Raw genomic sequence first — 14,332 nt, 5'->3', positions numbered from 1 at the left:
TCTCAGCACTTGGTCAGAACTTGGGGCAGGAGGATTACTTTAAGTTTGAGGCCAGCCTGGTCCACATGGTAAGATCACACACACATCAGTATTTTGTTTTATTATTGGATTTTTGCTAAGTTTTTAATCTGTCTGTCTGTCTGTCTGTCTGCCTGCCTGCCTGCCTGCCTGCCTGCCTATCTGTCTGTCTATCTATTATGTGTGTGGTTGTATACATACCATACCGGATATGTATAAGTCATTAGACAGTTTGGTGGGATTTGGTTCTCTTGTTCCACCATGTGAAATTTGGGGCTTGAACTCAGGTTGTCAGGCTTGGCAGCAAAATCCCTTTTACTTCCTGAGCCATTTCACCAGCCCCTGCATTTAGCATTTTAAAAATATGTGTATAGCAGTGCCCATTTATAGGGCACAATGTGTGTGATAATTTCATAATACATATAATGGTAAGGTCATAGAAATGGGTATTTCTTTGCATTGGGGGCACTTGAAACTCCCTCTTCTGAATATGTAATAAATTGTTGTAAACTTGAGTCATCCACAGTGCCCACTAGATCATTCCTCCTGCCTAAACTGCACGCTGGAACCTGTTACACAGTTATGCTCTGTCCCTACCAATCATGAGTATCCACTCTCTCATGATGTCAGCCTTTGCCGCTTCATGTGTGAGACAGCATGTGGCACTTGTCTTGCTGTGCTTGGCTTATCATGATTAAAATTTGATTTCACGGAAACCTAAAAGATGACATATGAGGCACCTACCCCTGGACATCACTACCCCCGACATCAGTACAGCAAGTGCGGAGCTTGGGTCCCCATGAGCTGGCCTCCACTCAGCGAGGCATCCTTGTTCTCCCCATGTAGGGTGAGCCAGGAGAGCCAGGGCCGAAGGGAAGCATCGGGAACCGTGGACCCCGAGGAGAGACGGTAAGGCCACTCGGTGACCCATGGGGCTCACTGACTGGGATGAACGACGCAGAAAGCACCTTAGACTTGGAAAGGTTTGCAGCTCTGTTTGGATGATTGAGGATATGGCTGACCGTGGTGAAAGCTTCTCATTTCAAAATGAGTTTTATTTCCCTGGCAACTTTGTGAGTGAAAAGGAAATCTATAGGCTATTGGGAGTTTTCCTAAAATGAGTCGCTCTTCCTGAAGATTCCATAAAAGAACCAGACACCAGATCATTATAATCTCAAGCTTTAAAATACTGATATGTCTTCCCAACACGCTCCTCTCATTGTGGGACAGTTAACAGTGTTCACTGTGAATGCCTCACACAATGGTGGGCACAGAGCTGAGGATACAGAGTCCAGGGGTTTGGAGGAAGGCTGTGTCAGTCTAGGACAAGAAGGGATTGGGGACCGGAGAGTAAGACCTGCGCACAAAAGACTCAGCATATCTAAGAGGTTAAGTTCAGATAATCCTCACATAGATCTGAGTATCTCTACAAACACGACTTTGTTTACACCTGTGGAAGAGGGCACAGAGATGGAGGCTTCTTTCTCTTGCCCTTTGGTCCCCAAACACTCATGCACTCCCCCTCTGTTGAGGGGAGAATGTGACATGGTGGGTGTGAAGTGTCTGATGCAATGGCTTGCTGTAACACCCTCTCTGTTCCTCTTAGGGAGATGACGGGAGAGATGGGGTTGGCAGTGAAGGACGCAGAGGCAAAAAAGTATGTATCTGTTGAAGCTTCTAGAGACGCCCTCATTGTTGAGAGTCACCAAGGATGGCTTCTGACATCTTGTATTAGAATTGATGGCTTTAAGTTGGGACCTGATACTGAGGTGTTTGTTGTCTTTTACAGGGAGAAAGAGGCTTCCCTGGGTATCCGGGACCAAAGGTGAGTGGTTGGAGTAATGGGGTGTCTGCATGGCTTCTGGATAAGCCTGAGCTGTCCCATGAGCTGAAGTCAGAGTACCTCAGCTTTAGTCTTAGGTCTGCCACTCATGACAGAGCCATGCTGGGAAAGTCTGAGCATTCTAAGATGCTCCCTCCTGTGTGGACAGAGTTGGCAGTGCTTGCTGTCCCCGGCACTTGTTAGTTATGTGGACAGAGGAAGAATCTGAGACCTGTAAATGCCACAACCCATTTGGCAGTCATGCCAGTGATGACATAAAACCAGGCTGTCTGTAAATGGCACCAAAACACTGCAGCCATTTGTAGATGTGAACCTGTTAACTATTTAGAAACTATGGTCCAGACACTCTGTTGGGGTCCTACCCAGGGACACCCACCCCTATCAGGACCTTCTGTTGAAGACCTTGATGTGTCACTTCTTGGCTCTCTTCCCAGGGCACCCCTGGTGAGCCAGGGGCAGATGGACCACCAGGACCCAAAGGCATCAGAGGTCGAAGGGTAAGTTCGCCCACGCCTTGCTGTGTGTGAGTGGGAATGAGCAGGCTCGTGGCCGTGTGATGGGATCCTGAGACTTTTAAAAAACATCCTCTTCCTTCTCAGCCTGATCAGTGACAGACCGGTGGCAGAAGGGAATTCCAAGTTTCAAACCAATGTCCTCACAGCCTATGAGAGTTGTGTTCTGTATATGTCCTCCTTCAGCCATGACCTCTTGTGGGGAGGGCTTGATAGCTCTTTCTATGGCATGTCTTAAAAGTCATTAGCCCACAGATTATCTCATCATGGTGCTTGGGGAGGCTTAGGTCTTGGGCTGGATGGTGTCATGACTATTCAGATGTGAGGAAGTAGGGCTTAATGAGTCCTTCTTAGGAAGCCTGTAGCATCTCTAGCCATGCCTGGACCACAGTCTCCTCATTCCTTGGCTGATAAGATCTCTCTTACTTTAACCGTGGTTGAATCTAGATTTCTCTCATTAATGATCATTCACTTCCCCTCCAACATTAATTAAACAGAATCTCAATTCATAGTCCAGATATAAATAATGCCTCTCACAGCTGTTTTCAGCCAGAAATATAGTTAATAACAATAATTATACGGTAAATTTGATCAGTAAAGATAGTCCATCTAGATCATTTTGAATAGGTGAGTGATGGCCATGAACACTTATCTAACTGATTGGCAGTTACTTATTCCCTTGGGTACTCAGAGGGATTTTAGTGGTGGTTTGGGACAACCGTGTATCTTTCGCAAGCCTGCCAGACTGTACAGAATAGGGACTCAAAGAAGCTCTTTGGGGTCCTTACCCTTACACCTGAATTTTGGAGACTTCTCATTGGTGATGGGTAGTTTGGAATAGATTCTTTCTATCACCATTCTCCCTACAGGAGCTAAGAATGTTCCATCTTTTACCTCCTCTAGGGAAATTCAGGACCTCCAGGGGCAACTGGACAAAAGGGAGACCCTGGTTACCCAGGACCATCTGTAAGTATCCATCCAATTGCTAATGAGTCACTAGGTGGGAGAAAGCCTGACTGGCTCCTTACATCTAATCTCTGAAAATGCCCAACCATCTTCTTTCCTCAAAAAAAAAAAAATCCCCTACATATGTGTTATCTGTTTACTAAACTTATTACCTTCTGACACTGCAATGGGTAAAAAGCAGACGAGTTTTGAAATAATAAGCTTTGGAAAATGTTTTATGGGGACCAGGTAGCTAGCTCAGTGGCAGAGCATGTACCTGTCATGGACAAGATCCTGAATTTTCTTCCTAGAACCATAAACAAGAAAATAAGTAGCATTTTTGTGGTAATAGGAATTGACCTAAGGCCCCATTCCTACCAGGCAAACAGTCTCCCATTGAGCTATAACTATGGTTTATATGCTATTCTGTGATCCAGGGAATATTATAATATTTGCCTTTATAATTTCTCACTGTAGGTTTGTTCAGAGAGAGCAAGCTGCAGTACAGTTGTTTGCACCATGTAGAAGCTGCACAACGAGACCAAATCTGGGTTTGGGGAGCACTTTCTTTGTTTATAAAATTCCCAAGGAAGCCACTGACTCAGTGTTTAAAATCCATCAGTCATGTGTTCCCCAGAGCCCAGGAGGAATCTTTGTCACGGATACTACATGGAAACTGATACATCAGTTTCCATATTTGGTTTGCCCCTCTACTGAAATGCATGAGGTTCGAGGAAGAACAGACAAGACAAACCAGGAGTGGGCCAACCACTTTGAGGGACTGGGTTGCTCAAAGGCAAGGGTAGAAGGCTGAGCTTTTGCGTGTGATGGAGGCAGGCTGAGGGGTGATGCAGTTAATAAGGTGTGCTGAGCCAGTCATTTCAGGTTACTAGCCGAGAGAAACTGCTTCAGGGAAACCCAGCCAAGTATCTCCAAAGCTTGACCATCAGGTTGACAAAACATGGGGACAAACCACAGAAGTCGGTCATGAGTCTGTGCCTAGTGCCTAGGGGATGAGGTGCTTTTGACATGGAGGGGACAATGTGATAATCTCTTACCTATGCTTCCTCAGGGGCAGGCTATGCAGAGTGAGCATCGGAAAGGAAGCTGTGTCCGCAGGGGAAGCTGTTTTGATTGCCCAGAGTAGTTGAAAGGGTTGTGGTTAGAGCCATGGGTGAACAACAAGCTACCAGGTGGGAGGAGTAGTGCTTATTCAAAGCGAGCTCACCTCCTAGGGTTTCTTCTGCCCCAGTGGTGGAATCCAATGTAGACAGAGGGCGCGTGGGAGCTCAAGGCTATGCAGTGTCTGCTGCTTTTCTATTACTTCCCACTCTGTTCCTGTGGCTAAAGAGTGGCCTTTTGGTTTCTTTATTTTTCTCCTTATTATAATTCTTTTGTTTGTTTTTTTTTTAAAGATTTACTTATTTATGTTATGTATACGAGTATACTGTAGCTATCTTCAAACACACCAGAAGAGGACATCAGATCCCATTACAGCCGGTTGTGAACCACCATGTGGTTGCTGGGAATTGAACTCAGGACCTCTGGAAGAGCAGTCAGTGCTCTTAACCACTGAGTCATCTCTCCAGCCCCTTATTATAATTCTGAACACACACTCATTGTACAGGCCGTTGAGTTCCACACATGCTGTGATTTGAGTATGCCAACCCTCACTTCTCCCGTCTTCTTTCCCTTCTTAAACCACACCACATCCATTTGCTTCCTCTCTGAGACTTTTGTTGCTTGGTTTTACAGGGTCACAAGGGCAACCGAGGCGACTCCGTTGATGTAAGTAGTGTGTGTCCAGAGCGAACTGTTGTTTTACACGCCTGTCATCTGCTCTTCTTAACACTCTGATTTCCTCCCCAGCAATGCGCCCTCATCCAGAGCATCAGAGACAAATGCCGTAAGTGCTCCCTCTTCTGTTGCCTGGGGGACATGATGCCTTCCTTCACCTTTAACCATGCTCACCCTGCAGACCTGGCTCTCACCCTCTCTTCTCTTTGTTTCCTTTATAGCTTGCTGCTACGGTGAGTATTGGTGACTTCACATTCTTCTGAGGAGAGACAGATCCTCTGCGGTGAGTAGAGCTTATCTCTGAACCTTCATTTCCCACAGGGCCCCTGGAGTGCCCTGTATTCCCAACAGAACTCGCCTTTGCCCTGGATACCTCTGAGGGGGTGACTCAGGACACCTTCAGCCGGATGCGAGAGGTGCTTCTGGGCATTGTGGGCGATCTGACCATTGCAGAGAGCAACTGTCCGCGGGGTGCCCGCGTGGCTGTGGTCACCTATAACAATGAGGTGACTACAGAGATCCGGTTTGCTGACTCCAAGAAGAAGTCTGCCCTCTTAGACAGTATTCAGAACCTCCAAGTGGCCTTGACCTCTAAGCAGCAGAGCCTGGAGACCGCAATGTCATTCGTGGCCAGGAATACATTCAAACGTGTGAGGAGTGGCTTCCTGATGAGGAAAGTGGCTGTTTTCTTCAGCAACAAGCCCACCAGGGCATCCCCCCAGCTCCGAGAGGCCGTACTCAAGCTTTCCGATGCGGGGATCACACCCTTGTTCCTTACAAGCCAGGAGGACCGACAGCTCATCAACGCTTTGCAGGTCTGTGCTCTATGCTTTGGCTCCCCCTCCCTCTCATCTTTGAGAAAGCTCTAAGGAATGCCATGTTCTCTGTATAGAGTTTGTGTCCATTGGCTTCTGAAAGGTCTGAGAGGGCTGGGACAGTTGAGATCTCTTGTGAGGTGTCTAGGGCAGCCTGTGGCTTCAGCATCAGCACCAACCTCTGGAGGACTGTAACTTACTCCCTCCAGATCCTGCCATACATGGTGGTAGCGCTGGATAGGTAGCAAGGCTCTGTGTTCTTGCTAGCCAAGTAGGGGCTGTTGGTGTGGGTGGATTCTGTCTCTCAGTAGAGGGTAAGTTCTGGCTCCTTACCAAGTGGCTCAGTTTGAGTTTTATATGACCCTGTTCTGACTTCCTAGAACATGTTGCTAAAGCTTTTACTTATTTTTACCTTATGGGTTAGAAGATCTTGGAGTTAGTGAGGGTCTCAAATATGGAGAAGCAGCTGGGCCACTAGATCCTGAGGTTCATGTCCTGGGTATAGCCCGCCCCGCTCTGTTCTGGAGGAGACTCTCCTGAGCTAGCCAGTAGAACCTATAGGCTCTCAGTGAGGACCTCAAAGTATGAGTGGCCTCAGGCTCCTTCCTACCCCCCCCACTCCCCCACCCCCACCCCCTCACTGTGCAGACCTTTCCTTAGCTAGCTCTCCCAGCCAGTCTATACAGAGGACACATCCCCTTCTCCCTTGTATATCTTTAATTGTAACTGACCAGAACTATATTCAGGGCCACTACTAGTGACACTAGTCAAGAAACATGGACAATAGATACAAAGGACAGGAGCCCCTGGCCAGAATTAGGTGTTCTTAGTCCCTATTGCCACCTGCCTTACACCGTGGTATGTAACCCCTTTCTGTGTCTTGGGTTTCTCTCTTGTGAGGTGAGGCTGTGTGATTTGGGCTCTGTGCCTTGCCAGTTGGGAGCACCACTTTCTGTGTCAGCAAGCTATGGCTTGCTCAGTGCCACTGTCCCTCATTGTTTATTCTGCCAAACTGCAGCCTGGTTTGGGGCCAGACACTGGGTTTGGAGTTCAGTATTAAACTTGGGCTCCTGGCCATGAGTCCTTGTGAGGGAACAGTTTTGCTCATTTTATTTTGTGTGGGCTGAGGGACCCAGAAGCACATGTGACCACAGATCAGAAAGGAATCCCCTTGCTCATTCATATCAGTTACTTGTTACATGGATGCCACGCCCACCACTGTGATGGGAGAGATGTTTTCATCTCCAAAGAGGGATATTCTTGGTTGCCTTGTCACTGTCTAACCTGGAGAGGATAGGGAAAGGGCAGATCAGTGTTTGCTGCCACTGTTAAAACCACCACCATAATATTTTAGCCCCCACTGTTCATCAGAGGCATACCAGATACTTTGTTTAGTGTCTAATTAATCATCTGAGCAACCGGAGTCCAAACAGTAAGACGCTGTGCCATGGGCAAGTTTATCTCATTTTATTTTGTTCTGCTGTTACTCTGTTTTCATAACGGCTCCTTCTGTGTGTATGCCTCCTGACATCTCCCTTTGTCTAAACCAGATCAATAACACAGCAGTGGGACATGCCCTGGTTCTGCCTGCAAGGAGGGATCTCACAGACTTCCTGAAGAATGTCCTTACCTGCCATGTTTGCTTGGGTAAGCTGCTCATCTATCTGGGCATGGGGATCTGTCTAACCATAGCCACCAAAGTTGTCACTACAGAGGGACTTTTGAATGAAGAGTGATAATGTTAAGTTAAGACTCAAGGCTCATTGCATTGACTAATGTAAAGACCACTCAAGGGAGTTCTGATCTTGGAATCTAGAGCCCACATGTTTGCCCTAAAGTACTTTTATTTAAGGTATAGCAAGTGGCAGGAATGTTTTAGTCTCACAGAGCACTATGAAGACTTTAAGTCATTGACAAGTTTCATTTAGTGAAACGAGGGAACAAAAACTGAAATCTGGGCACAATTAAGGCAGAGAGGCATAGTCTAAGTATATATCCTAGGTTGTTTCAAGCTAGTGATTCTCCTGCCTCTGCCCTTTCAAGTGCATGGATTTTGGGCGTGCATCCTTTTCCGCAGTGAAGTTTCTATCTCCTGTGATGATTGTAGTCACTTGAGTCCCAGAAAATTGGGACACTGCTGGGACCACATGGTAATTGACCACTGTGATTTTTTTTTCTAGACATTTGCAATATCGACCCATCCTGTGGCTTCGGCAGCTGGAGGCCTTCCTTCAGGGACCGGAGGGCAGCAGGCAGTGATGTGGACATAGACCTGGCTTTCATCTTGGACAGCTCAGAGGCTACCACACTGTTCCAGTTCAATGAGATGAAGAAATACATAGGCTATGTGATCAGACAGCTGGACCTGAGCCCAGACCCGAAGGCTTCCCAACACTTTGCCAGGGTGGCTGTTGTGCAGCAGTCAACCTACGAGTCTGTGGACAATGCCAGTGTGCCGCCTGTGAAGGTGGAATTCTCACTGACAGACTATGGTGCCAAGGAAAAGCTGTTGGATTTCCTTAGCCGGAGGATGACCCAACTTCAGGGAACCATGGGCCTGGGCAATGCCATTGAATACACTATAGAGAACATCTTTGAAAGTGCTCCAAACCCACGGGACCTCAAAATTATGGTGCTGATGTTGACTGGTGACATGCAGAGGCAGCAGCTGGAGGAGGCCCAGAGAGCCATCCTCCAGGCCAAGTGCAAGGGTTACTTCTTTGTGGTTCTGGGCATTGGCAGGAAGGTGAATATCAAGGAGGTCTACAGCTTTGCCAGTGAGCCCAATGATGTCTTCTTCAAATTTGTGGACAAATCAACTGAGCTCAACGAGGAGCCTCTGATGCGCTTTGGGAGGCTGCTCCCATCCTTTGTCAGCAGTAAGTCCTGTGCCACACATAGTGTGTTCTGCCTATGGCTTTATTCTGGCTCATACTCTCAGGTCACAAGTCTGGGTGAACAGTCATAGAAAAATACATCTTCGTGCTGATGTGACTTGTTCATTCATCCAACACACACACACACACACACACACACACACACACACACACACAATTATACATGTGCCTAACCTGTGCCTTGAGTTAGGAGCTAGAGAGTCAACAAGGTACACACAGACACATCCCTTGTCTTCCTTTGCTCACTTATTATGCCCGTTTGTCTGATGCTTTCTATCCATAAGGCACTGATACTCTTCCAAAGAGTCCACGACTAGGTTTGCAAGTGGACCAAACACACAATGACTATGCATGACCTAGTATGCTGGTTGTGCCATAAGGAAGCCTATCCTGTCAGGTGGCTTGAGGGAAGCTTTTAGAAGGGGTTGCATTGATTTAGGATTTGCTGCCAAACCCATGCTTGCCTCTGGGCAGAACTCATCCTACCTTCATTTCTTCTTCCCTTATGAAGGGAAGCTGCTGCAGCTGCTCTGCAGTTACCCAAGGAACTAATTTTCAGTAGTCCCCACCTTTGGACTGTAGGCTTAGAGCATCTGTTAATCAGCTTATGGGTCTTTTGTCCCTGTACCTGTGATCTCTTGAGACTGTATCCTCCCTGGAGATAGTTTAGACCTGACATAGTTCATGGCGAATGAGCTCAGGTCACATATTAAACAAATAAGGGAGATCTATAAAACCTAAGACAGCATGTCTATGCTGAGTCGTCATTGTAAGACAGCATGCCCATGCTGAGTAGTCATCGCTCAGCAGAAAGCTGAGGACCACGAACAACACACTATTCACATCATGAAAGTCTGTCCTGCAAAAGATTTAGGAGAAGATGTGAAGGAAAGGGGAGCCTCAGCTTTACCCAGGGATCCATGCTTCTGCCTTAGGAGGATTAAGCTAGAGTGTATCCCAGAAAGCATTCGGAGAACCTTGAACATAACTGGATTGTAATTCGATGTTCAGCGAGTGTCTGGAAACTGTCCTACTATCTACATAAAGTTTCATCCTAGCCTGGTCTGCTCTTCCACATTGAGGACATGTTACCTTTAAATGAATCATCCAAGTAGTTATGCAACTAACTAATCAAACTGATTTTAATTTCCATATGATTCACATGAAGTTTGATTTTTTTTTTCCCCTCTCTAGGTGAAAATGCATTTTACCTGCCTCCAGATCTCAGGAAACAGTGTGATTGGTTCCAAGGGGACCAACCAGTGAAGAATGGCGTGAAGTTTGGTCACAAACAGATGTAAGTAGTTATGATTGTCAAACCAAATATCATAGCACGAGAGTAGCTGTAGAGGCTCTCCAGCCAATCCCTAGCTTCATGGATTGAGATATTGAAATATAGAAATATGAATTCCCTAAAATAGTGTGAGTTCTTAAACATTCTTTTGTATTGGTTAGCTTTGTTACATAATGAAGTACCCAGAATTTAGTAACTTAAAACAAGAATAATTTGCAATCCTGTGGGTTAGAAATTTCTGACTGGGTTTAGCTGGGTGGTCTGTCTGTCTGTCTGTCTGTCTGTCTGTCTGTCTCCCAGCCTCCTTTATGTTGATGATGATAAATTTCTCAGCTACAGACAGGCTGGTCTAACCTGGTCTTAGTGGGAAGATTCATCTCTGCTCTACATGATTTCTTATCTTCCAGTGGCATAGCCTGGGCTTGTTTGCAAGTTGATCAGGAGGGTTTTCATTAGAAAAGGACTAAATATAAGTTCTCTTGAGACATAAGCCAGGCCTAGCACATTGTCATTTTAAACCACATTTTATGGGTCAAATATGCCCAGAGCCTAGATTGAAGTGTGGCAAGCATGAACAGAGTTGGGGACTATATTACATTATACATCCTTTCCCCTGTCTCTATCCTTTCTTTTTGTCTTTTTGAGATCTTACTGACTAGTTCATGTTGGCCTAGACCTTACTCAGTAGCCCAGGCTGGTCTCAAACTCGTGGCAATTCTCCTGCCTCATCTTTCCAATGTGTTAGGATTACAAGTGTGAGCCACCCACCTCACCTAATAAGTAGATACTTGATAGTGCAAGCAAATAATACTGATTTTGTTGCATACAACTCAGTTGATTGTTTAAATTAAAACATTGTTAAATATTTATTCTTTTCCCTTTTACTTAGCACCTTTTCTTTTCCATTGAAAATGGGGTAACAGATTTATGAATAATTAATGTAATTATTTCAAATAATTCTATTTTAATATTCTGTGCAATATTTTCTTAGAGGCAGACTCTGAAAGTAAGAGCTATAGTATATGTAACATTATAGAAGGTTTATAGAAACCAGCACCTTCATGCTGTTAAACAGCAAGTTCCCTGTAGATCATAGGGTTATGACTCTATAGCATGCAAAAGTATGGCTATAGGTAATGTTTGATTTGTTTTTAACAGAAACCCTCCACATACTGCTAATTCAAGTCTTACATCCAAAGTTGTGACCACAATGAAGCCAGTGACAACGACCAAACCAACAGCAATTGTAAACCTGCCACCTGCTAAGCCAGCCCCAGCGAGGCCAGCCCCTGCTCAGCCAGTTCTTGCTAAGCCAGACCCCGCAAAACCAGCCCAAGCAAGGCCAGCCCCTGCTAAGCCAGCTTCTGCTAAGTTGGTGCCTCCTCAGCCAGTCCATGTTCAGCCAGCCCCTGCCCAGACAGCTTCTGTAAGACCAGCCCCCGCTAAGCCAGCCCCTCCTCAGCCAGCTGCTGCTAAGCCAGTCCCTGCTAAGCCAGCAGTCCCTGCTCAGCCAGCCCCTCCTCAGCCAGCTGCTGCTAAGCCAGTCCCTGCTAAGCCAGCAGTCCCTGCTCAGCCAGCCCCTCCTCAGCCAGCTGCTGCTAAGCCAGTCCCTGCTAAGCCAGCAGTCCCTGCTCAGCCAGCCGCTGCTCAACCAATGCCTGCTCAGCCAGTCCTTACTAAATCAGCCGCTGTGAAACCAGCCTCTGCCAACAAGCCTGTGGCAGCCAAACCTGTGGCCACGAACACAGCCACAGCCACAGCCAGACCTGCATTAGCAGCGAAGCCTGCTGCAGCGAAGCCTGCAGCAACGAGACCCCTTGCTGCTGCCATAAGGCCAGTTGCTACCAAGCCAGAGGCCCCCAGGCAACAGGCCAAACCAGCTGCCACCAAGCCAGCCACTACTAAGCCCTTGGGTAAGAAAGCCTGCTTAGAGACACCATCTTTTATGCCTGCATTTAATACTCCAAGGACATGGCCCTGGAAGCTGGTCTACAGGGTAGGCTGATGACCCAAGGTGGGCATAGTTACATAATAGACCTTAGAAGATGCTAGCCAGACATAGGGTTGTCCACATATTGCTTTTCTCTGCATCGTGAAGCAGTTTTCCCTTGTACAACCTCTCAAGGATGCTGGGGTCCTGAGGAAGACTGATGCTTCCTGTACGTTCAGCCCTGCTTCCCTGGCTGTAGCTTCTCTGCTGTAGAGCCCCATCCTGGTTCTCTGGCTCTTCAATATTTCTGTCCCTATCTTCCATGGTATTCCCTGAGCCTTAGGAACAGAGGCTGTGTTTTAGATGTTATCAACTAGAGCAGGACACTCCATGGTCAGTTGTTCTCCCAATTTTCTCACTGTGATGAATTGTTTCTGCTGCAAAAAGAAGCATCTTTGATGAGGGGTGAAAGCTATGCTTATCTGTGGGTATAAAGATAGGTGTTTAGAAATCACATGGCAGCATAGTAGGCTCTTCTCTGGGTCCCATGGCCTCACCATCCATGGGCAGCTGACGAGGTCCTATGATGCTCTCATCTATAAAGTTCAACCTCAAGAACCCTGTAATAGAGCCATACAAGAAATGTTTTGAAATATTTTAAGTAAGCTTATGATTTTATGTTGGGCCATACCCACAGGTATCCTTGGTTGCATTGTAGAATGTGGGCTATGCGTTGAGTGCTCCTGACTCCGAGTGAGAGAGAAAGGAGAAGCTTGCCATTTTGTTCTGGTTAGGCAGCAGAGTGGAGTCTTTTTCTCTCTCCCTCCCTCCCTCCTTCCCTTATTTCCTCCCTCCCTCCTTCCCTCCCTCCCTCTCTTCTTTTCTTTTTTCTTTGCCTGCCTGCCTGCCTTCCTTCCTTTCTTTCTTCCTTCCTTCCTTCCTTCCTTCCTTCCTTCCTTCCTTCCTTCCTTCCTTCCATACTTCCTTTTTTGCTGGAACTAAACTTGCTCCCCTTCTAATGTGACTCAGAAAGATCAAAGCTGGTCCTGTGCTAATCTATTCCTTCTTTCCAAAAGGGATGTGGTCACAGAAAGGGGCCTCACACTGAGTATTGTGGCAGTATCAGGGGTTGGTTCAATAAAGTGAGAAATGACACCTCAGAAACTCAGTTCTCCCTCAGAGGCTGACCAGCATGTTCATTCTGACCCAAGAAAAGCACTTTCCTGATTTTATGTGTGTGTGTGGAGGGGGGGGGGGATGGGGATGAGTTAATGAGACTCAGGGGGGTATAATTGTTAGCTTTTCTGAGAAGATGTAAGAAGATTCTACAGAATGTCATAATCTATAAATGAAGATGAATCTAGAATATATGTGCTCATGAAAAAGTAGGAATTATCTTTACCTATGAGCAGACAGAGAGCTGAGACAGTATGTTCTTGTCATAGCCTACAACACCATGATTTTTCATGTTTGCAATCCTAGAGCTGGTCTTGTACTGCACATGTAACTTCCTACTAGCATGCTGGAGCTTACATTTCAAAGTATCTTCTTCACAAGGGATTTTTGATAGAAAAAATGAAGGTAGTCACTTATGTACCTTGTTGATGAATAAAGATGCGTTTGAGTCACTATGCTCTTACATGCCAGGCAGGCTGGTGGAGGATGTTACTGGTGAAGGGGACACTAGCTCCCTTTCTTGGCGAGCTTCAGGCCAGCCGTCCACCAACATCTCCCAGATCTCTTCTGAAGCTCCCACATGTGCTCCTGTTGTGAGGAGTTTTACTTTTATAAACTCTGCACTCTGATCTTTCAGCGAGAGTGTCCCGAGAAGTCCAGGTCTCTGAAGTCACGGAGAACAGTGCCAGACTCCACTGGGAGCGGCCCGAGCCTTCCAGCTCCTTTTTTTATGACCTCACTGTAACCTCGGCCCACGACCAGTCCTTGGTTCTGAGACAAAACCTCACTGTCACTGACCGTGTCATCGGAGGCCTACTGGCTGGACAGCTGTACCATGTCGTAGTGGTCTCCTACCTGCAGTCTCAGGTCAGGGCCATCTACCAAGGAAGTTTCAATACGAGTAAGTACTGACAACTTGAGAGCACTTGGGTCTTGATTTCTACATGGTATACCAAACAGGATATAAAACAATGATGCCTTGAGTCCATTCTGAAGCACAGACACAATTAAGTACAATCCATCAATCTTGGGTACTTAGGCTACACCCTGAAAATCAAAATCACAGCAACAGCATAGGAGACAGGGTTCCCTGTGCCATATGCTC

The 14,332-nt window shown here is 46.5% G+C and overlaps 1 protein-coding gene across 6 annotated transcripts in view; it reads left to right on the top strand.

Moving 5' to 3' along the window:
• Col6a3 (collagen, type VI, alpha 3) overlaps window positions 1–14,332 on the top strand; it is a 77,142-nt gene that overhangs the window by 56,437 nt on the left and 6,373 nt on the right. For all 6 annotated transcript variants that reach the window (XM_030245436.1, XM_030245437.1, XM_030245438.1 and 3 more), the window contains 14 exons: window positions 865–927; window positions 1,625–1,675; window positions 1,808–1,843; window positions 2,296–2,358; window positions 3,277–3,339; window positions 5,074–5,106; window positions 5,188–5,224; window positions 5,337–5,348; window positions 5,437–5,930; window positions 7,481–7,577; window positions 8,111–8,809; window positions 10,022–10,124; window positions 11,280–12,034; window positions 13,865–14,128. In XM_030245436.1, the coding sequence (XP_030101296.1) occupies window positions 865–927; window positions 1,625–1,675; window positions 1,808–1,843; window positions 2,296–2,358; window positions 3,277–3,339; window positions 5,074–5,106; window positions 5,188–5,224; window positions 5,337–5,348; window positions 5,437–5,930; window positions 7,481–7,577; window positions 8,111–8,809; window positions 10,022–10,124; window positions 11,280–12,034; window positions 13,865–14,128 (2,770 nt within the window). The remainder of the gene's footprint in view (window positions 1–864; window positions 928–1,624; window positions 1,676–1,807; window positions 1,844–2,295; window positions 2,359–3,276; window positions 3,340–5,073; window positions 5,107–5,187; window positions 5,225–5,336; window positions 5,349–5,436; window positions 5,931–7,480; window positions 7,578–8,110; window positions 8,810–10,021; window positions 10,125–11,279; window positions 12,035–13,864; window positions 14,129–14,332) is intronic.

The sequence above is a fragment of the Mus musculus genome, chromosome 1, assembly GCF_000001635.26.
Source record: "Mus musculus strain C57BL/6J chromosome 1, GRCm38.p6 C57BL/6J".
Lineage (NCBI taxonomy): Eukaryota > Metazoa > Chordata > Mammalia > Rodentia > Muridae > Mus > Mus musculus.
Note: the sequence above shows the minus strand (reverse complement) of the source record. Positions and strands in the feature narration are given on the sequence as shown.